Here is a 22688-nt window from a genome sequence, read left to right as displayed (position 1 = left end):
GGCCCCCGTTCTGTGGTGCCGAGGGCACAGAGAGCAGCTCCTTCACCTCATGACAACTTTCTTTAGCATGCCTCTCCCTGTTTTCCTTCAGTGTTATTTAAGCCAAAACCTCAGCCCCTTTGCTGTGGTCACAAATGTTTTTAGTGACTTTGCTTTCTTTTTGGCCCAGGGCAGCTCCCCACTGTGTTACCACCACTGAGGAATATCATTCAGCAACTTCAGGTCAGCAATACCCCAATGTACACTTTCCAGTATGAATACAGACTGGTTTTTTTTTTTTTTTTTTTGTTTGTTTTTAAGGAGCTTGTTTCCAGTGTAACTTAAGTGACAAAGTTTACAGAATGTGACCTCAAGATCCATTTCCTGAAAGCTGAGGCTTAGCTAGTGGATTTGCGCTTGCGCTGGTGCTGTTGGTTATTTGTGTGCAGGACAACATCATACTTCCTTGCTGAATACCAACTGATTTTCAGGTCCTGTCTCCAGTTTATTACAGTGAACTAAATGGGAAGAGTAACTGCAGTTCTCCACAGCTTTGTGTCATTTTCAGTTTTAATAAGGAGGCTCTTTATTCCATCATCCACATTGATAATGAAAATAATAAATACTGCGTACAAATTCAGTGATTTGTCCTTCTATTTTGAATAAAAAACAGTGATAAACATTATCTGACTGAAGTTCATTTTAGCACAAGCTCAGTGTTGGTTTCAACATCGTGTGCTATGATTACCAGCATCTAGAGATGTAATTTCTCCTACACACCTAAGACCTGCTACTTGAAAAGAAGGCAGTTGGGTTTATTTGATATGATTTCTATTTAATACATCTGTATTAAGTGGTACTTCTCTCTCTCTTTTACCTCTCCCCTGAAGGGACAAACCATTTATCAGCTCTCTGTCCCATTAGCTTTTATGATCAGTGGGAAGGCTTAACTTATGCTGAATACAGTGAGTCATTCCCACAGGGGAGTTGTCCTCTAACAGCAAGCAAATCACTGGAGCACTGCAGCATGTGTTTTTACAGCATCTTTGCCACAAAAATCCCCAGATGGCCATTTAGAATTCTTTTAAGCATTAATGAAAGTTGAGGACCCAGCCTTTCTTTTCTATGTTTGCAATCTGAGAAGATTTTTTTTTTCACATTCGTTTGAAAGGGTCCTTTGCCTTAAGCTACGGCTTTTAGAATTATCCAATGAAGTCGTAATCTTGACTGGCATTTTACAGAACCATAGAATATCCCGAGTTGGAGGGAACCCACAAGGATCACTGAGTCCAACTCCTGGCTCCACACAGGACCACCAAAAAATCAGACCCGATGTCTGAGAGCATCGTCCAAATGCTCCTTGAACTCCGGCAGGCTCAGTGCTGTGACCACTGCCCTGGGGAGCCTGTCCCAGTGCCCAACCACCCTCTGGGAGCAGACCCTTTCCCTAACCCCCAGCCTGACCCTCCCCTGTCCCAGCTCCATGCCGTTCCCTCGGGTCCTGTCGCTGTCCCCAGAGAGCAGAGCTCAGTGCCTGCCCCTCCGCTCCCCTCGTCAGGGAGCTGCAGGCCGCCGTGAGGCCTCCCCTCAGCCTGCTCTGCTCTGGGATGAACAAACTCAGGGACCTTCAGTTGCTCCTCACATGCCTTGTCCTCCAGACCCCTCGTCATCTTTGTAGCCCTCCTTTGGACACTCTACATTAGTTTTATGTCCTTCTCGTACTGTGGCTCCCAAACTGCACACAGCACTCATGGTGAGGCCACACCAGCGCAGAGCAGAGCAGGGCAATCCCTTCCCCTGACCAGCTAGCAATGCCATGCCTGATGCACCCCAGGGTATGGCTGGCTGTTTTGTCTGCCAGGGCACACTGCTGGCTCATATTCAACTCGCTAGTGACCAGAACCCACAGATCCCTTTCCATGAGAAAAGATCTCTCCAGCCTCTCATCCCCATTAAAAAAATACAGTTTTCATGATTGAAGGAAGAAACTTGAAAAGCATTTTCCTTTAAGGGGAAAAAATCTTTAAAATTATGGTCACAAAGAACTAATCTTTTGATTTTTCTAGAGTGTGACAGAGATAAAGCTCTTTAATGTGTTACACTGTAAGCAATGCAAAGCAAAATCAGAACAGCAAAGTTACCTTTGACATAGTTCCTCAAAAAGCTTCCAGTTCATCATTTTTTAGTCATGATTTACAAAATTGCTTTTCAGGTGAATACCTGGTGACTTCATAAAATTTGGGCAACAAAATTGCTTTATATTTATTCCTATCTTCACTGCTCTGGTAAGTCCATTTCCAAAAAGAGTTTTCAGGTTTGGAAGTTGGTGGGAGATCTGTTAATCTGTTTTTGGTGTGAATTGCTTGTGCTGACTTTGGGTAACAACCAGATTTTCAACCTGCCTGTTTTTCTTTGCAACACTTTGATTGAGAATGCTGCTATAGTAAAGAGGTATATTTTCTTTGAATAATGAAAAGTTAGTTGTTATTTTTTTGGCATAAATATTCTAGTTCCTTTACACTGAGCCTTGCCTGCTCCACAGTACTTAGGGTTGCGCAGCAGGCATGCAACAACCAGGTAACAGCCATGACTTCGTGTTACTCCTACTGACATGAAATTTGTTAGTGCTGCTGCATCCCACTCACAAGGTGTGGCCCACCAAAGGTGTTTGAAAGAACAAATCTATGGCAAGGAGGAAACTCCTGTCTCTGCTCAGTGTATAATCCTGAAATAGTCATTGCTCAGTTAAGGTGGTGTGAATCATTATGGAATGATAACAGTTTACACTGTCTGGTCCCTTAGTCTGCTTGAAGGAGAAATAGCAAGAAGGACTTAAAGGATCACATTCTCAGTCTGAACTTCTGGTTCTTCTGGTTCTCCTTTCCGGTGCTTTTAAGAAAATCCCCAAAATTACAGAGTTGTGGCATGTCTTTTCAGTGGCAAGGCAATCAACATACATGCACTCTGTATTCTAACTTCTCATAAAATATCCAGTCACATTCATTTCAGGATAATGATTGTAGCTGAGCCCAAAACCGCCTCATACTCTTGCACAAATAATATAGTCAATAATTTCTATTACAATGTAAAGCTTAAGATGTGAGAGACAGCTTTGTCAGAACCACCATCTGTCTAATCACATTCCACTCCAAATACCAGGTATGTTGTCTTGATCTTTTGATAAATGTTAGAGTGTAACTAAAATTTTGACCAAGACAAATGTGGTTCTGCATACATTCCTCCTTTGAGGGCAAGAGTAGGAGAACAGGTTGTGTGTGATCATTGTTAACCATGTAATGTGATTCTGGATTAGTACAGATTTCAGTATGATGTAAGGAGGTAATGCGTTCTACATAGACAAGAACATGGTGTTCACCTGACACTTGAGAAGAAAGGTGGTTTTAAGCAGAAAGTACACAAATTTCCTGTAACCCCAAGAAGGGGGCCTGGTGTGGGAAGAAAGAAAAGATTTCCAGTGTGGATCCCTGTTCCCATTGTTTTCATTCTCTCTACCAGACTGGCCACTGTCTTTGTGTGGCTTGAGGAGGATATCTCTGTTGAGTTCCTAATAATTAAAATTTCTTTTTGGGCAGGAAGGGATGAGTTTCACACGGTTCCTCAGCTCTTGGATCCCTGATAGATCCCAGCTCAAACATAGACTCAGAAGAAGATGGAAAGGATGCTTTCATCATTATCTTTACTCTGAATATTTTTTAATATATATATATATATTTAAAATATAATACATTGTTTATAACAAAAAAAGTCTGTTTCAGTCAACCAAATTATCTTATACTGCCTACCTAATCTTAATCAGAAGATAATTAACAGATTATTGGTTTACCTGATATCATATAAAGTTCTTTAAATAAATATCTGCCTTATGAGAATGAATTACATTTTTTATTTCAAGACCCAGGTGCTGTTCTGGGGAAATCAACAATATAACATGAATGACACAAGGCATCAGTCTCTATTCTTTGTCAGTCTGCCGGAGCTACAAAAACTCTGTGCCACTACAATAACACTGAGTTCCCAGTTACCAGAAAGTGAGACAAGGAGCACACAGATAAAAATGTGCAGGTGAAGAACGCTGAGGATTATTATTTTCAGAAGCTGCTAGTGGTTGCTATTCAAAGATTTTATTAGTACTACTAGAGTTAACTGTAATATAATTAGTAGTAAACACTATAAAATTGTTCAGAGTAATTTAAGTCGTTGGTGGGGGACTTGCTGGCTATTGGGAAAAGAAACAACCCTTTCTATTATGTTTTTAAATGTCATCATCTCAAACTAACAAGACCACCTGCTTGGAACTGATAAACAGTTAAAATTGTTTTCTGTTAACATGCAAATCTGGATTGCTTTACAGCATCCAAATTTTTGCTATTGAGCCAAATCGGTAGCATCTTTTGAGCTATCGTAAACGCTTTATGTAGGTTGAGAGTGAGTGAACAGAATACTCAAAAAGAGTATGTACTCTACTCAGTGCTCACAAAGCATTATGTCATTCCCTGTAATAGTAAGGGGAAGAAATGAGAAATTCTGCCAAATTGAATGCTTTTGGGCCGATCTGCTAGTTTGCCTAAGGCCTGTAGATTACGTCTTAGACCCGTTGTGAGTGGGTTAAGAGCAAGTGACTTGGACTAGTCTAACATAGTATACTGAACCACCAAAAACTGATCAAAAATGGAATGTATTTTGTTTGAAAGACTAAGGAAAAGAAATGTAGGCTGAGAGAATCAAGTATGGAAGTTTATTGTTGATTTTTTTCTGCCTTCTTTGTAGACAGTTATTATTCCTGTATCAAGACATCCTTTCTGCACCAGTTATTGGAACACTGAACCAAATTTCCGTTGTAATGGCGGTCAGTAATCACTCTGCAAATAAGCATATGGTTACATGTAATGTATGCTTCTTTTAAAAAAGCGTGCTTTTTTTGAGGACAAAGGATAAGTAAAATTACATAATTTGAAGCAAACTTTTACTCGTATGCCTTAGTGATGTAGATGACAGCTTAGGTCATTTTTTCTTCTGACAAATTGACCTTTTCAGGTGGTGAACCTTTTGTGGAACAGAATGGATTCAGTAAGATGCCACTCAGTTCACAATGAGATCAGCATGGGCAGCTTCTGCCACTTTGATTTGGGCAGTCTTTTGCTTGCTTGGTAATATATCTTTACCTGGAAAAGAGATTACATTATGACAAATGCCTTGAACTTATTTTACCTATCATTCTCCTTTAAAATAACAGGATTTGATATTTTCTTTAAGTATTCCTCAGTATGTTTTTCTAAAGTAGAGACACTGATGGTCCAAAATTTACTTTATGATTTGATAAAACACCCCTTAATTTCAGACACTTGGATTCTATTTATTTTTTTAGATACCATTTTACAAATCAGGAATATGTCAAGCCTATATAGAGAGACAAGGAGCTACCGTAAGTGCTGAAAGATGTCACATTTCTTCAGATTGTTACACATTTCTGATTGTTGTACCAGAGATGAGTACTTTTCATAGGGCTTGCAATTTGCTCTGCAACTTTCAGGGTGAAAAAAAAATCTGTCCCACAGACAAAATGTCTCCTCTGAATCTGGGTATAGGAAGTATACTTCATCAGAGTCAAAAGTTTAATAAAAATCTTCCTGCTATATCTCATTAGTTTCCTCTGCTGCATTGGAGTCCTGATCCTGTTCAGGAGCATTAATATTTGACCTCGAGGCAAAGACAGACCTGCCAAAGAGAGACCAAAGAGCTCCCTGGCGGGTGTAATCCCATTTTTCTGTGTCCTATAGGTCCCATGGGTGAGGGTGTTCAGAGTGCTGAACTATCTCCCCATTCACATTTTGTTTCTGTCCAACCCATATAGAATTGTTTCAGAGAAACAAAACAAAACAAAACAAACAAACAAAAAAAAAGAGAGAAGAAATGGAACCAAAGAGCTTAACAACTTTTGGTTTTAGACCATTATTCATATGCTTTACTATCCTGTATGCAGTGTTTGAGGGGTTGATGAATGTATGGATGGGTGTACTAAAACTGCTAAGCCAAAAAAAAACACAACTGATTGCAATCAAGGCCAGTAGCTCTGGTGATTTATTTGCACAACCATTTGGATGTTTTCTCGTGGCTTCCAGAAGTGTGAATGCATCTCTGCTTTTTTAAGACGTACTGTTCAAATATGGTTGCCTCACAGAACTGTTTTATATTCATTTGTGTAACTGACCTGTCATGATTAGATTTTCCAACATCACCATATGTGTAGTAATGCCTATATTTAATAGCCATAAGCTGCAAGAGCAGATCCTTGCAGAATCTCACTAGAAACCTCTTGAATGTGTACTATTTAGATCTTTTTAACCCCCTTCCCTCCCCCCCCCCTTTTTTTTTTAATTTTGCTAAATATCAACAGCGGGCTATACAGGACAGAGTCAAATAGACAAGTAGTACTGCTAGATGAACAAAGCTACATTCACATGTTATTCCTGTGATTGCCAGTGAATGTCTCTGGTCTCGAGTTTGACAGTTGAGTTAATGTATGTACATTTGGGAAGCTGTGGCTATTATCTGGAAAGAGATGCATACCTAGTAGAGTATTTTGTACACTTCAGCTAGTCTTTACCCCAGATCTTTTATCAGCCCTATGAAACATCAAATTAATTGTAGCACACCTTACTCTGATGACCCATGAAATCTAAATGCCTACATTGAATATTGTGCTAACTGTCCTTTGTAGCTGTGTAGATGAAAAGTAAAGATGTGTAACACTGGGATTTGGCTCCAAGATACAGTAGCAGTATCTTTGGTAAAACTTCCACTAAAGCCTTTACAAAAATGTCTTGAATGATAAATGTTTTATTTTTCCTTTCTCACTGATGTTAGCTGGAAGAACCACAAAGAGTTAGTCCAACTATTCTCCAAAGCTGCCTCTCCTACACGCTTACAGCCAGACTTGCACCCATGTGGAACAAGGCTGGTCATCTCTTGGTGCAAGGTATTTGATTCACCTGGGCCAGGGATCAAGCATTTAATTTTCAGTTCTTTATTATTGCATTTATTTTCCTAATTTAATTTCCATATTAATAATTTCCATAATTATTTCATTATTCTATTTTTTATTTGATTGCATTTTTATTGTTTCTTTATCCAAGTTAACAGTCTGAAAGGACGTATCATTCACTTTTGCACTTCCTTATCCTGTTATTTGTAGTAGACAAAATATTTATTTCAACTGAATGCAACATACCAGACTGATCATTTCCAAACCAAATATTGTTGGACAGTAAATGTCTTCTAAAAACTCGGCCTGTTTTTCAAATTCATGCTTTCATCAGTGGCACTTCTGTACTTGGTTTTCATGCTTTTCCAATACAGAAGTGTTTTTCTGTCAGACCATCTCCTTTTACCAAGTTCTGTCTTTTTATTTAGAAGTTCCTTTGCCTAATATCTCTAACTCCTATCTAGGGTAATTGTGAATTACGGAAGTATGGAAAAATATGCCTTTCAGATACTGTGATGTGCTCTTACTAAGCCAAGCAATTGTGTAGATCATTCAAAATATACACTGAGAAAAGTGCATGTTGACTTATTTCCAGTCACAATATTAGCAGTGTCTTCGTTTTCAGTGTCTTCAAAACCTATAGTTTTTTGAATGAAATCAACTTATTCACGAATAACAGCTAGAAGTAGAAGGCTAGATGGTTGCTGATATAAAACTGGCTTCAGGGAAACACTGACTAACAGCAATGTGTGCCTGGTGCATACAGCTTGTCTAATCATATCTATGCTAAATCTGGGCAAAACTCATGATAGATGGTAAAATATGCAGTAATACTACATAGGTTTGATTTTGAGCTTGAGAAATGTATTAACTCTTAGTCAATTAAAAATAATTCTATATATAAATCCATTTTGGGGGAGAAAAAATTATGTATAAATTTTTGTCCATTAATATATTTTAATATATCTTTCTTTTATTTAAGATGCAAATAAGTCAGTGAAAATTTAATTGACATGGAGGGTTTCTCTCTCTTTAAAGGGACAAACTTTTCATCACTCTTGACTCAAATGAAATTATGTGATTTCTCCATTTTTTGCATGAGGACATTAAGCATATATATAATTCAGAAAATAATGTTTATCTATTTTATTTATTAAGGTAAAGATTTTTTGTCTCGTACAGGAAGGCAAAATGCAGTGGGTAAGTACAGTTTTCTGTTAGTGGTAAGCCTGTGTGAGCAAGGTGTAATTATATGAACTCATGATTGAAATACTGTCGTGATCTTCATATTATTAACACAATGCCTTTTGGTTTTCATTCTGAAATAATCTCAGTCAAGTTAGACTTGATGGCAGATGATTCTTTGTATGTAATAGTTGTCAGCTCAACTGCACCCTTGAAAAATTAGCCCCCCCCCAAAAAAAAAAAAAGTAATCTTCCTACTATTAATCTATGGCCACGGATTGAAACTTAACATTAAAACATTATGGTTAGTACAATTAAATGCACTTGCCTAAAATTACAGGTCTTGCAAGTGATGTGGAATCCCGATGATAATAGATAGGAAAATGAACTAAACTGACTGTACAATGTTTCTTGTTTGCAAAATTAAAGTCACAAAGCACGCTGCTTAGCTATTGCAGAAAATACAAAATTAAATTTATATTTGTACTTCCAGTATAAAAATTAAAGATTACATTTTGGGATATTGAAGTCTACATTTGCAACAGGACTATATATTCAGGAATTTAATGCATTCAGTCCCCATGTTACAGCTTACTTAACACTGGGTGAATATTCTGGAGGAGCATCAATAAGTGCTTGCCTTTCTCATAGATATTGACCATTTTTGGATGTGTAATACTGGGTTTGATCACTGAATACACCTGATGGTTATTTTTATATTAACTACATTTGCTTTGAAAATGAGTATTTTTTTTATCAAGTGTATAGGTTTCAAGCATCCAGTTGCATGGACAGCCATGAGATCCATACACCTCACCTTCATGTGGAGGTGTAGGGATTGTAACTGATTATTTTTATTTTTTCCACAGTTAAAATACAATTAATTTTTATTTTCATGCTTAGGAAGTCTTGAGTTTTGATTTTCAAACTCAGCATTTTGACTAGCAGTTATTTTAAATAAACATTTGGTTTAGCTTTCTAACAGATGTATTATAGTTCAAAACAAGTCTTTGGACTTCTTTTTTATTTTAGTTCTAGGCCTCAATGTATCAGAGACACAGCTTTGCATCAGTGTGGAGGCTTGCTCAATTCGGTTACCACCCCCTGAGGTATAAAACAGTTGCATTTTCTGTGACCGTATTTGTCATACTAAACTTTATTTTCTTTTCTGTAAGGTGGCATTCTACTAGTGTGATGGGGAGAAAAGTGCTTATTTCTGATTGTGTTAAGACGGTAATCACAGTCTGATTTTTGGGTGGTCCTTTGGGGACCCAGGAGTTGGACTTGATGATCCTTGTGGGCCCCTTCCAACTTGGGATATTCTATGATTCTATTGACCATATACACCTGTTCTAAGTGCATAACATCTGTATTTTACCTTTATTGATGCATTCTAGGAAGCACACCAAACATCTTTGTAAAACAGATTCTGTACTACTTAAAATACCTCTTGAAAAATCCTGGCAGATTATAGAAGTGAGCTGTATTTATGCTTCTAGAGTTCCTTCTAGCAGTGTTTTCTAGAAGGCATTCACAGTCTCACTGTAATACACAACCAGTTTTGAGTAACTTCTTAAAAGTGAAGCTGCAGGTAAGTTGTCAGCACTGTGTGTAAGGTCTCTGGGTATACTTTTTTCTGGAATTTCCTTCATTTTCTCTGCAGCTACCAAAATACAGGAGCAGCCTGTACCATGCAGCTAGTGAACATAATTAATAAATTAATAAATCATAGTTGAGGTTGAAAAATGGCCGTCCTTTCTGACAGCCACGTCACCTTTGTTGATAAGTTTATGCGTACAGGGGCATATTTGTCAGGCTTGTTGGTTTCTTTCCAAAATTAGTATCTGAAATCCTAACTCTTCTTTTTTAGAACAGAAAAATAAGATTTATTTTGTGAGCTAGTTGGACAGCATAAGTATTAAAGCTGTCTTTATGAATCCAATTCCAAAATGACACAAAGTAATAATAGAAGTGATCACGGTGTGACTTCATTATCTGTTTGACCATTTACATACTTTTCTAAAACAGAAATGGCTAGATATTCTTGTCAAGGAATAAATGCAAGCCTTGATAGACCATAGAAAGAGAAATCTCTGTTCAATTGGCTCTGATTTTTTTCCTTTGTGAAAAAGTATGGTGTTTTGTGACTTCTCACAGGGTGAAGCTACATGTCTCATTAATTCTGTTGCTGGGATCCTTGCACTTGATTAGGAAGGATGGCCTACGCAGTTACTAGACTGTCAAACATGAGTTTCTGGGTTGAATTTAAAAAAAATGCATAAAAGTGAGACAGTTCTAGTTTGGGAAATTTGTTCTGTACTGTTATTTATTAAAGCACTTAAATTTTAAATCTCACTCATTTAAGTTAAGGCCTTTAAACCTTGTACTTACATAACTTTGGGCAGTGTAGGCTCTAGCATAAGATAGTGTGCAATTTGATAATGAGATATCTTATGAAATAAGCAGGCTGTGAGTCCTGATAGTAGAATAATAATGTATAAGCTTCACTGTATTGTGATATACAATTCTTTTTGAAATTTTAACTTTTGTACTGCTATGGCGATATTTGCAAATACTTTTTTTTTTCTGTTTTAAGCTGGAAGATTTTGATATTTCAGCAAACATCATAAAGCTGTTTGACAGCAATGAAAATACAGTTATTCACAGACACTCCATATTAACTAACTGGTGCTACGTTTTGCCAAGGTAGGCATCTGTTTAAATTCCAGCAGAAGTAAACATTTCCTGGAATATATGACATGCAAATTGCAAATTTAGTGCTAGTGATAAGAACACAGCTGTTTTATAGACCATTTTACGTTCAGGAAGTTTTCTTTTACTTTTAGGTTTCAATGTTACAGAAAACGTGAAAGAAAAGTTAGTGAATCATAAATTACGCACCTAAGTATCATTTCAGTTTTAGTAAGTTCTTTGCTAATGTGACACGTAAGAATGTTACTTGTCCTCAAGTATAATTATAGCAGAAAGAGTCAATTTAAAGAAAAAAATAATCATCTTTGCCATGAACTCTCTCTGTTTTCACCTGTGATTTTCATCACAACTATATCAGATGTAATGATATATTTTCTTTTGTTCTGTACTCACTGGTGGTGAGCATTACAGATGAGACAAATCAGACTGGTAGGTTCCAAGCTCTTTTCCATACTTCAGCAAACATCACTATTGTTTTGTCATAAACAGTGTGAGCTAAAGATGTTAGCTCTCCTAACCTAATAATAACACATACTTTCAATGCCAAAAATAAGATTTATTTTTTTGAGAAGTCCAGTGTATTTTCAGCTGAGTTTTAAGACATCCTATGTAAACATCTCTTCTTTACCTGTGCACAGCATGAAAATGGGTCAGATCATAAACATCAGCCATGTAATTCCTCCAGAATCTCCTTTCCATTCATATAAGGAATTTCAGATGCATTGGAAGAATCTGGTAAAAACAACATACACTGTTAATGTATTTTCCCTCCCTTCTTTGTGTATATTGAATTTATATTTGTAATACCCATTTCTGAGTGTTCTTTAGTGTTTGTTTGTTTTTTAGTATGGATATATTCTTCCAGAGGATCTTGAAGAGAGAAAAATATACTTGAGTGTTTACTTCAAGCCGATAGGGGAAAGGTTCTTTACGTATCCTTTGCAAATATTTTTGTTATATGTCCTCTACTACTATCTAAGACCTAACTTCTCATTTTTGAATACATCACATTTTCTCCTTCCATAATTTCATAGATGTCAGTGGAATTGTTTCATTAGACAAATTGGAACAAAGTATTTATTCAGGTCTGTCTGTCGTAGTGTTGAGTAATAGTAAGATGATACCACTATAAATGGTGGCATAAAAGGAACAGTTAAATTAATACTGTGCATGGTTCCTGTAAAAATATGTGCAACAAAGATTCATTTTAAAGATAATTTTCCTGTTAGGAAATACTTGACTGAAGATTACCTATACTGAGTAATCTTTATTGCAGTAGATCAGTATGGTATAAACATATTCTGTGATTCTGTGATTCTGTGATAGTGAAGTCCTGTGACTTTATAAGTTTCAGTCCCTTAAGAAAGTAAATGATTTTGGTCACCTTTTTGAAAAATCTTTAGACACATCTATAGTTCCCAAGGAAGAAGATTCGTAATTGTAGAAATGTAAAGAACTGTGTTATGTATCCCTGAACACTATTCAGCTACCCTCTAAGTTGCATTCGAAGTCAACCAGTGCAGTATTTTGCTAGAATGGATTCAGAAAGTGTGTTGAACTCTTTTATTTCTGATCTGAAGTGTAAGTTTTCACATCTATGTGGATTTCCAGTAAAGATGACAAGCAAAGCACTTTATGCTACACAGGAACTCTCCAGGGCTCCAGTGCGTGTAAGGTTTTTTTTTAATAAACATACTAATGACAGGTAGTTTGTTCATGGTATGAAGTAGTCTTTATCATAGTCAGAACCCAGTAATAGCATGGAGGTATACTTTTCACAATTACAAATTCTCTTCTTCTTAGTAAATGCATAATCTCATATATATTTCTGTTTGACACTGTTATATTGTTGTTCACATGATAAACGCATTTTTTTAAAAGTTGGAGTTAGCACTATAGTATTAATTAGTTGCTGTCAGTTTGTGCTATTCTGTTGTCCTTATTTTGCAGTTGGGTTTCCAGAGCTTTCTCGCAGCTCTTCCATAAAAATGATACTTAAAAAATGGTTTGTAATTTATTTTTAAAAAGCAAACTGAGAAAGGGATAAAATTGCATGGATTTAGGCATTTAAAAGCACTAAAACTGTAAGATTTATTCTGTGGAGTAAAGGAAAGGAGGCAAGCAATCACAATGCCTGTAATTTGAGGTTTTAGCAAAGGCTGAGACTCAAATTTCTTTGGTAGTAGTGTGTAAATGGAGAAGTAAAGTAATTAATTCTGAACAAAGAATACTGACAGAAATTGCAGAGATTCTGAAATGGTATAATCCTCTTTGAAAACACAGTTCCTGTTTATGGCTCTTCTGTGATCAAAGCTAAAATGGCTCCTCCTTGTCTTCTGCAGTTTTTATAGATATCCAGACTCTCTTTTGCTTGGAATGTCCTTAGAAGGCTTAAAAGACAAGGAGCACTGTCAGAAAAACTCTCTTTGCAGAGCCCCCCTTAAAAGGGCATTACCCAGCTGGAAAGCACTAAACCAAGATAATGGCTGTAATTTAAGTCTTTCCTTCTGAGAAATACGATACTCCAGCATAGTTTATAAACAAACAGCTGGGGGAGGAGAAAACAAATCTTCACTTATAATGACAACAAAATACTGTTTAAAATACAGATTGCTCTAACTCAAAATGGGAATGTATACACTAATATATTGTCGTGTGTATCAGGTATATATCATAAAGTGATGCATTAGGTGTCACTATCAGATTTTTAAATCCAGTTCATTCGATTTAACAACTCTTGTTGTATTGCAGGAAGTAAAATCTAAGCATATGAAATTGGCTGATGAGATGGTTTGTGTAGTATCTCTAACCCAGGCTCCTCCAAAGAAACAGACTTTGCATAGCGTTTCTTCACCACGCAGTACAGAAAATAGCCACTGGATGGAGCGTTTGATCAAAGAGCCAAAACCACATATTTTTTCGAGCAGCAGAAGTATGGAAAAGGTTAGCGTTGAAGTAAAAGAGCAATCAATGAATCAGAGGCAAATATCAGGAGTATCAAATTCACCAGTTCTGAAATCCTTAGGAATGCCTGTAAGTTCAGCCTTTGAATTCCCCCCCCAAAAAGTCAACAAAATTATACCAATTTTCAAAGGAAAGTTAATGCAAATGAATGGAAAGACTACAAATCAAATTGATGGGAAGAAAAGAAAAAATGCTGAAAGACATTCACCAGTAAAAAATATGGGTGCTTCCTCTTCTGTGTTGACTGTTTGCAGGTCCAGCATAACTCAAGTTTACAAACCTGTTCAAAATATGCCAGGCAAAATTCCTACCCACAGCAGCTTTATTCAGATAACGTCTGAGAAAGCATACGTAAAACAAGGTGTATCTGTATTTCAGTGGAAAAGAGAGTCTGGTGGACAAATGACTACTTCTGTTTATTCTGATAACTCAGCTGCAGGTCACACTTCAAGTGAAGCGAGTCACAATGAGGCAAACTCTCCTTCCTGTCTGAAGAACGTTGGGCCAGTGCTTTCGAAATCTAACATCAGTCCGAGCCTGAATACATATGCATCTATTACTTCTAGTTCAAGAAGGGGAAAAATGTTAGCAAGCCAAAATACCACACAAGTTCTAGAGAAACAACACCAGTCAAAGAAAATACATTTGCAGATTTGTAAATTAGATGATGGAATGACAAATTGCAATTTATCACAGCAACAAACAAATGAAGGACCAGGGTTAAATATTCACAAATCCATCTTAAATGATAAAGTGTGCATCGCCAAAAATGATGAAAGTAAAGCATCTTGCAATTCTAAGGACTGTATTGCTAAAACAACCTATCTTCCTTCCAGACCTAACTCTGAACAGGTACAGTAAATAGCGCTCACACTCACTGGTTCTCACAAATTCCGTATATTCTAAAAACAACAATAAGCAACAAAGAGTGTGACTTTCATGATGCTCTACCAACATTCTCAATATAGTTTTCTAAAATTTGTACCATATATATTAATGTTTTCAGCCACTGCTGTTTTTTTTTTGTTTTGTTTTGTTTTATTTTTTCCTGAAAGGGATGATTTACTTTGTCCTCTGAGATACACACTTTTTTATTTGGGACTTTTAAAGTGGGATAATTAGTTTTAATTTCTTTAAAAGAAAGAAATTAAGCTTATCAAGATTAAACTATCAGCTTGTCAAGATTTGTGTAAGGGTAGTATGGTAAATTTTTTTGTGTTCATTCTGTCCTCATACAAAACCTGATTGCAGTGCATATAGACAAACATGGAAGATTTTGCAAATACAAGTTTAATCAAAGTTTAACTAAAATAAGAAATTGCAACAGGAAGATTTCCTACTGGGCATAGTAGATGATTATTAAAGGTCCCTTCCAATCCCTAACATTCTGTGATTCTTTGGGCATAAGGAAAAAAAATCTTCAGAGTGAGAGTGGTTAAGCACAGGAACAATTTGCATGGAGAAATAGTAGCATTGTTACCCATTCAGATTCTCAGAATGTGACTGGGTGAGAGCCAAAGCAATGTGATCTAACTTTGAAGTTATCTCTGTTTTGAGTAAAAGTTACAACTAGATGACCTCCAGGCATCCTTTATAGCCTAATTTTTCTATGATTCTGACTGCATTTTAATAAAATTAGTAGCTGAGCTGATTTCAGTGCAATTTTTATGAGGATGATGTCCCACAGATTCAGCACGTGGGTGCAAATGTGTTGTGCTTATCACTGTCTTCACCTATAAAGTGTAATTTTATTTATTTATGTAATTCATCTCAACTTTGTGTTACTAGCACATCTTTTGCCATTCCAGGAGCGCAGCCCTTCAGTTGTGTTAGTTCCTAAATGCCAAATGATCAGGAATTAGACAGCATAAGGTTATTACCATCTGACAGTCACAGATTAGCTTTTAGAGTGTGAAAACATGCAGCAGTTGCTACATGGGATAAATAAGGTTATCAAGATGATGCCTGGGTTGAGGAGCAATGAGGTTATCTGTATAAATCATGTTGGTGTTAGTGGTGATAGAAATTACGGATCGGGATGTGTTGTGTTGATAAGATCTGATAGACAAGATACTGTGTTTTTTTTACTCATAAAGGTACAAATGTCTCTATTTTAAGATGTTTACAGGAAAAGAGAATCTGAGATGTGATGAAACACTGGATTCAAAACTGACTTACTCAATGAAGGAGAGCAACATGGAAGCATCAGTAAAGAAAGGTTGTGCCAGAAGGAGACAGGTAAAAAAAAAAAAACACCACACGTACACCCCTTAGCCCAGGCTACGAGGACTTGAATTAAAAGATAAAAAGGAAAATGTAAGTTTTATTTTTTTATCATGTTCCACTTAAAGTAGGAAAATCAAGAAATATTTTTGAGCCCACTCTGGGTGAAATTAACCTTAACCATCAGTTATGTTAATATTACTTCAAACATGCATCTAAAATGTTTGTCTCCTGCAAAAGGTAATACTAAAATGAAAGCATTCAATGATGGTATGTAAAGTAAATATGCTTCTGAAGCAGATTTTCTGATTCTACAGAAAACAGTTTGATTCTCTCTAATTGAATTATGGGCATTCTCATTGGCTATGTAAATATCTCATCTTCAGAACTTGAATTCAGCATTATTCGGTAGAAATGAGCTCTTAAAGGCTATTTGTAATTCAGTGTGGGATTTTAATTTTTTTAATTAAAAAACAAAATCTTAATTTTTAAATATATTTCAGTTGTTATCGTATTACTAACAAGAGCCAACAGCAGCAATTGAATAGGTTCTTAATACCAACTGGATGTTTTTTATGCCTTTTCCCCTGGATTCTGCTCTAATGTTGTGTGATGTAGTGCGTACTTTTAAATTCCTCCTCAAAATATTTTTTCTGTGATTCTTAAGTATTGCTTTTACCTATCTCTAGGCTTCATTTCTGTTTCTCAATGTCACGTCTTTAAAACTCAGTTGTATCATCAGTCATCTCTTCCTCCTTACAACCACATTCTTAATGTTTTTACTACCTAGAAATGAGGCAGATTAGTAAAGAAAGGGTCCTACATCTCCAAAGCTCAGTAGAGTTGTATTTTCTTATACAGATATGTAGATATTATTTGTGCTAATAGCCAACTGAACATACTGTGCAATTACTTTACAAAATAAGGCAGAAGGAGGAAAAGTTACATTTTACTCCCTTTCCACCCAGATTCCCTTGCCTTTTATGTTTTATCTCAAGCAATCCCATGACCGTTTGAGGTCTCGTTACCCATGCTCAATATGAATTGCTGGTGCCTAATCACATGGTACAATATATAAACTTGTCAAACCTATTCCTAAACTGGGCACATACTTAAGAGTATGTGCCCATCATCAGATTATTCCACTTAATTTGCATTTGTTAACATTAGATTTGATTTGCCATCTTTTTGTTTTGTTACATTTTCCAAGCCAAATGGGACAATTCTGGGGGATTTTAATGGTGATTAAAAAAGCACAGTCCATGCTGTGAGTGCAGTTCAAATGGCCGGTGGAGCAGCCCCAAAGGCCTGCAGCAGGAACAGGGAAGCACCCTAGAGCTCAGGCTGCAGCAGGGACAAGAAGAGGTGGTTTGGGGGACACCGCCCAGCTGCTCTGAGCTGGCCCAGGCCAACTGCAGCTGGGAAAAGCCCTTTCACAGAGCCACAGCTGAGTCACTGCGGATGCTACAGCAGCCAGGAGTCATTCTCTCTCTCTCATACACACACGCACACAGAAAAGCCAACTAAAAATCAACCATCACGTAAAAATAGCTGTGGATATAAGAATCACAACCCCACGTGTCTGACTACTAAAGAGGGACTTAGACCATAATACGAATGAAGTTCTGGAGGCCTTTGCCTGCGACTGTGGGTGACCAACCTCAGCCCCACCAGGGGGTGTAAGCACAGGGCTAGCTCAGCCTGGGCAGGCTGGACAAGCACAGAGCTTGTAGCAGCCCTGCAGAGATGGGGAAGGGGCACTGTCCTGTCCTAGTCATGAGTCACAAGGGCCCAGCGCTGTTCCTCCCTCTCCAAGCAGGCTGCGAGTAGCGCAGGTACCAACCTGAGCCCTGCCAGCTGCTATAGGGAAGTGGCAGGAGGTGACAAGTCCTCGCTGGCTGCCTGCCACACCGCCAGTGCACCACTGCTGCTGCTGGCACCATGTGAGGTGGATGCACAGCTCTAGGGAAGCCTCAGCTGGAGCCTCAGGAGCAGGAAAAGAACTTGACTGGGCAGGGATGGACTCTTCTGTGCTCATTAGTCTGATCCCTCCTCTGTCCAGAGGAAAATATAAGTGTTAAAGGGGATAGTAATAGTGTAGTGGGGACACTGCTGAACACTGCATTCAGCCGAAGCTTTCACTCAGAAGCTACTTTTTAGTTGAGCTGCTAGCTTAGTATTACTACTTTGCTTTCCTGTTGTTTTGTTGTTGTTGTTGTTCGTTTGTTTTGTTAACAGAAAGAAGAAGGTCCCTCAAAACTAAAGAAAGTCAAAAGAAGTAAGCCTTCTATTTAGGATGTAATGGAGTACTGAAAGAAAACTCTCGGTATGCTCATTACAAAGTTAAAAGAGTTTTCTCTTTGTTAAAGTAACTGCATGTCTATAGTAGCTCCTTGTATTCATATGGATTCTGATAGTGATATCAAATGTCTCCAGAGGAATCACTTTACTAAACAAATAGCTTCTAGAGCAAAATAAGAAGGTAACAGAAACCAGGATTCTTGGTTTCTTTGGACACTAGCAGATAAAGCTTTGCTTTTTTTGTGAAACAAGCCATGTTAAATACGAAGGCATCTTGTACTTAGTGGTACTGAGAACTTGGCTTCAACTTGTATTTTGATTGGCTCATTTTCTTTTAGACTAAAATCAATCTTTTTTCCTTTTTTTTTCTGCTGATTTTCATTTGAACCCGAGCTAAAGTTAAAACCATAAACCATTAAAGTGAAGCTTTGTATATTATTTAATATAGTTATATGCAATAGTGTGGCTAGATGCTTTTGTGGTGCCAAGATCTAATCCAAGGACGAAATGGCCCATTGTGCAAAATGAATGAAAATTAGTTTTGTGGCCAGATATTTGAACCCACAGCCTAGATGGTTGTTGATAACTGTCTTGCAGGATAGAACAAGCTTTTGCACTGAATATTCCTTTGAATATTAAGGATATATATGAAAACCGCTACTTTTACTGATCTCTTTGCCTGTTGCACATTACCAGGAGTAAAATATGCTGGAAGCAGTAGCTTTTGCAGTTAACTGTTTCAGAAATAATTAGAAGTGTATTTCCTCAGAATAAAATACTGGTGTAAACACAAGGATCACACAGACAGAACAGCATGAAAATATACATTATACAAAACAAATAGAAAAATACAACTATAAAGAAGTAAAATATAAAATGCATGTCTTTTAGCTGGCTTTTGGCTTCAGCAGAAGTGATAACGTGCCCAGTAGCTTAGCATGCATTTTTGTCTCAGAACTATACTTTATGTCCCTCCATTCTTTGCATAGATAAATTTCCTCAGAGGAACATATATATCCATTGTATATCAGTTGTTCCCCCAGTCTCTGGGGAAGGACATATTCAAAATAGCAGAGCTGAAGTTCCCAAGACAATCGTCTACAGAACTCTTCCTGTAGCTCTACCCTTGTGTTGTCAAATGATACAGACCTTTGGTTTTAGTTGACAAATTCCATTTAGCAAATGAGAAGCTAAAAATTCATCAGCTATAGTAACAATAATATTATTTTACATGAAAGTAATTGCTGCTTTTGCTGTAAGGATACTATATGAACACAAGAGGAAGGCAGGGGATCCGCACAACTGGAGTTATGTAAAATACTCAGTAGTTTTTTCTATAAGGGCTAGAGCTCTATTAGACTGTTTCTTCTAAAATGTGGATTGTCCCAAGCCAATATTTAGGAATTTCTCTTGTGATTAGAAGGATATGGTACAGAAATTTCAACAAAGCCATCTTTCAAGTGCTTTCTTGATGTGAAATATCAAGTTAAAATAATACTTTTTTTGTATAAATGTTACATGATCTGGTTTTATGAAGAAACACTTTCAACTTAAATTTGAAAACATTTACATGGAAACTATATGTGGTGAAAATATTTGTGTTTTCATTTTATAAAAAATATTCTGAAAGATTTTAATCTTTCAATGAACAAGCAATTTCTTCTTTTATGATGAAGGAATATTTATTTCCAAATCAGATCTAGTATCAGAAATGGACTACGTGCATTAGTAAGTTGTTGGTACCTAGATACTTGAGCCATGCTCCAAAAAGTAGATGCTACCATAACGTTGTTGCTATTATCCCCTCCATTTTTCATTGCTGCAGGTTTGTTCCAGGTTAGGGTTAATCCAATTTATTTCATGGTCAACCATTTTAAAATGCTGAAGAACGATTTCTTCAGATTCTGTCACTTACTTTTCTGTAGAGCTAAGAACGTGACTGGGTTACCTGATCTCAGCTAGTTAAGAAGGTGTGAATACACTTCTGCAATGGAAATTGCTCCTTCCAGCATAGCAGGAACAGTATGTTGAAGGATTTAAACTTAAAGACACAAACATAAGAGGAAAGATAAAGCTGAGTATAGATTGTATTTACCATAGCTTTATCAAGAACAGATTTTTTACTTTTGCTGTGTAAAACTGTGAAAACAGCGAACTTGAATGCTTTAGATACAAACTTTGTAAAGAAAATTAACATACAAATTCAGAAATACAACATTTGTTTGTGTATTAGCCATACAGCTCTGAGTTGCCTTTTGATTTCTTTTGTGATTTAAGTTTTTTCTGTGTTTTCCTCCATTCAGGCTTCCAGGAGTGCATTAACAGACTTGAGGATCTCTGAGCTTCGTGAACTTTGCTCTGTTTATTTTGTGTCATTGGTACCTGTTTCTGGATGAAAAATGGAGAGTTAAATACATGCAGTCAAGTGAATCCATATATCAGCTTCATCTCCAGACAGTTCAGGTTAATAGTCCTCGAATGGATTTGTAAATTCAGCTAATTGCTTAGAGTCCTTGAATCACATTATGTCTGTCCTAGTACTTGCTTACATACTTAATCACTGTTCCAAGTTATTTTGAAGTTTCAAGTCTATCTTTTTATGAAACAATTATATCTAATTCTTTACTACAATATCTACATCTCTTTGTTTACACAGTAAAACATTCCAAAATAACTTCTCCTTGACAAATGGTTAGAAGCTAAACTGCAGTTTTTCTTAGGGGAATGATCTTAAAGCTGGATTTGATTCCAGCTTCTTTAGCTCTTGTTATAATTTTTAATGAATTTCCATTCTCAAAGATAAAACTACTGTATGAAAGATTTTTTAAGCCTAATTCATAACACCATTCTTTAGCAATTCATGCAGAATATGTGTAGCTGTCGCTTGAGTAATTTTATCAAAATAAATGTATCTTCAAAGACCTACTTGAAGATGTAGTTATAAATATATATATATGATTGTTGTTCTGTAATTGTTGTTTTTAAGTGAATATTATTGTGTTACATGGAAATTAAGAAGCAAATGTCACAACACTAGCTCGTAAACTCAGATATTATACAACTGCAGTATAACGTTTGCTTTGGATATACATCTGCAAAACCTTTTTTCTAAAGGAATTGGTACAGTGAAATTTTATGTGCTTTATGAAAACTTTATATTGTCATAGTTGTGTTTTTATTTACCTCATGTTTCAAATTAGGATTTTTCCCTACTACAACAACAAGATTTTTTAATGATTATTATTTTCAAATGTTAACTCTTAGCTTAGCTGTAATTTAATGGTGCCAGTGTTTAAAAGAAAGTGGTCACTTCAATATATAAATTTCTTGTATAGAATACAAAAAAAAATACAAAATAATACAAATAATACAAAAAGAGCAATATATATTCAGCAAGACATTAAATAATATTTATTTTTTTTCTGGAAATTGGTACACAAAGCTACTTGTCAAATGCTGTGGATTAGTTATTCCTACATAGGTTTGACTATATGTAATTGTTCTTTTTCTTTCTGACAATACGGAAAAGCTGGTAGAGCAATTGCATTTCTGCTATGCCATGTAAATTAGTGCTTCATCTGATCTGTTTCCTGTTGTTGCTTTTTAAATGCTGCCTGTTGCCAACATTTGCCTCGTGTCTTGTTATTAGTGGAAGCCATTCTTCATTATTCTTGTATTTTAAAATGTTTGCATCATTTTGTGTTATCTATTATAATACTCTAAATAGAGAAAACACAATTATTGTAGATGCAATTTGTTCCACTTAAAATAAACTACTGAATAATTCATATGTGCTGAATTGCCAAATCCTTTCTAGTCTATGGTGTGGGAGGGAACCTGTTTCTCTGACCCACCTGCCTCCCACTCCTCATAAAAGCGTGGTAAGGTGTTGATATGGCGTGGAAACACACGGGGTGTGGGAGTGCTGGTGGAAATGCTGCTGATGGTGAGGGAGGAACAGTGCTGTGGCTGCCTTCTGAGGATTTATCGATGCTGAAGGGACCTTTGCTGCTGCCTTACCTTTCACTGTTTACATGGAGGGGTGGCAAGAACCTGTCTCAGTTTCCTCTTATAATCCATTCTCACTAACTGGGCAGATGTCCTTGCTTCTGGCAGGCACGCCTGGCTGTCAAAGCACAGAAACCCTCGCTACCTAGGATCAGCTGGAGCCTCCACATGAGATGTCTGCAGGTTGGATTTCTCAAGGTTAAAGGAACAGACAGACCCACCTGCCCCACAATATCCAAATGTACATCACAGCAAATAGAAATGTAAAAGGATAAAGAAATCCTGAGGTGTGAAAAACTTGTAAGAGGTTAAA

At 36.7% G+C, this 22688-nt stretch overlaps 1 protein-coding gene across 4 annotated transcripts; it reads left to right on the top strand.

Moving 5' to 3' along the window:
• The first annotated feature begins 59 nt into the window (after positions 1-59).
• On the top strand, positions 60-21668 carry C2H18orf63 (chromosome 2 C18orf63 homolog). Of its 4 annotated transcripts, none has more exons than XM_048079234.2 (16): positions 60-222; positions 2192-2264; positions 3893-4062; positions 4768-4846; positions 5366-5422; positions 6865-6976; positions 8141-8182; positions 9200-9276; positions 10764-10873; positions 11518-11614; positions 11726-11811; positions 12366-12543; positions 13631-14695; positions 15962-16081; positions 18305-18392; positions 20671-21668. In XM_048079234.2, the coding sequence occupies exons 3-15, from the start codon at positions 3929-3931 to the stop codon at positions 18359-18361; spliced, it is 2214 nt and encodes a 737-aa protein (XP_047935191.2). In that variant the 5' UTR covers positions 60-222; positions 2192-2264; positions 3893-3928; the 3' UTR covers positions 18362-18392; positions 20671-21668. The 4 variants fall into 4 exon arrangements, with proteins under 4 accessions (XP_047935191.2, XP_047935189.2, XP_066848833.1 ...); XM_048079232.2 differs by having other exon boundaries at positions 12366-12549; XM_066992732.1 differs by lacking the exon at positions 5366-5422 and having other exon boundaries at positions 12366-12549.
• Positions 21669-22688: the final 1020 nt, after the last annotated feature.

Source organism: Anser cygnoides, chromosome 2, assembly GCF_040182565.1.
Source record: "Anser cygnoides isolate HZ-2024a breed goose chromosome 2, Taihu_goose_T2T_genome, whole genome shotgun sequence".
Lineage (NCBI taxonomy): Eukaryota > Metazoa > Chordata > Aves > Anseriformes > Anatidae > Anser > Anser cygnoides.
Note: the sequence above shows the minus strand (reverse complement) of the source record. Positions and strands in the feature narration are given on the sequence as shown.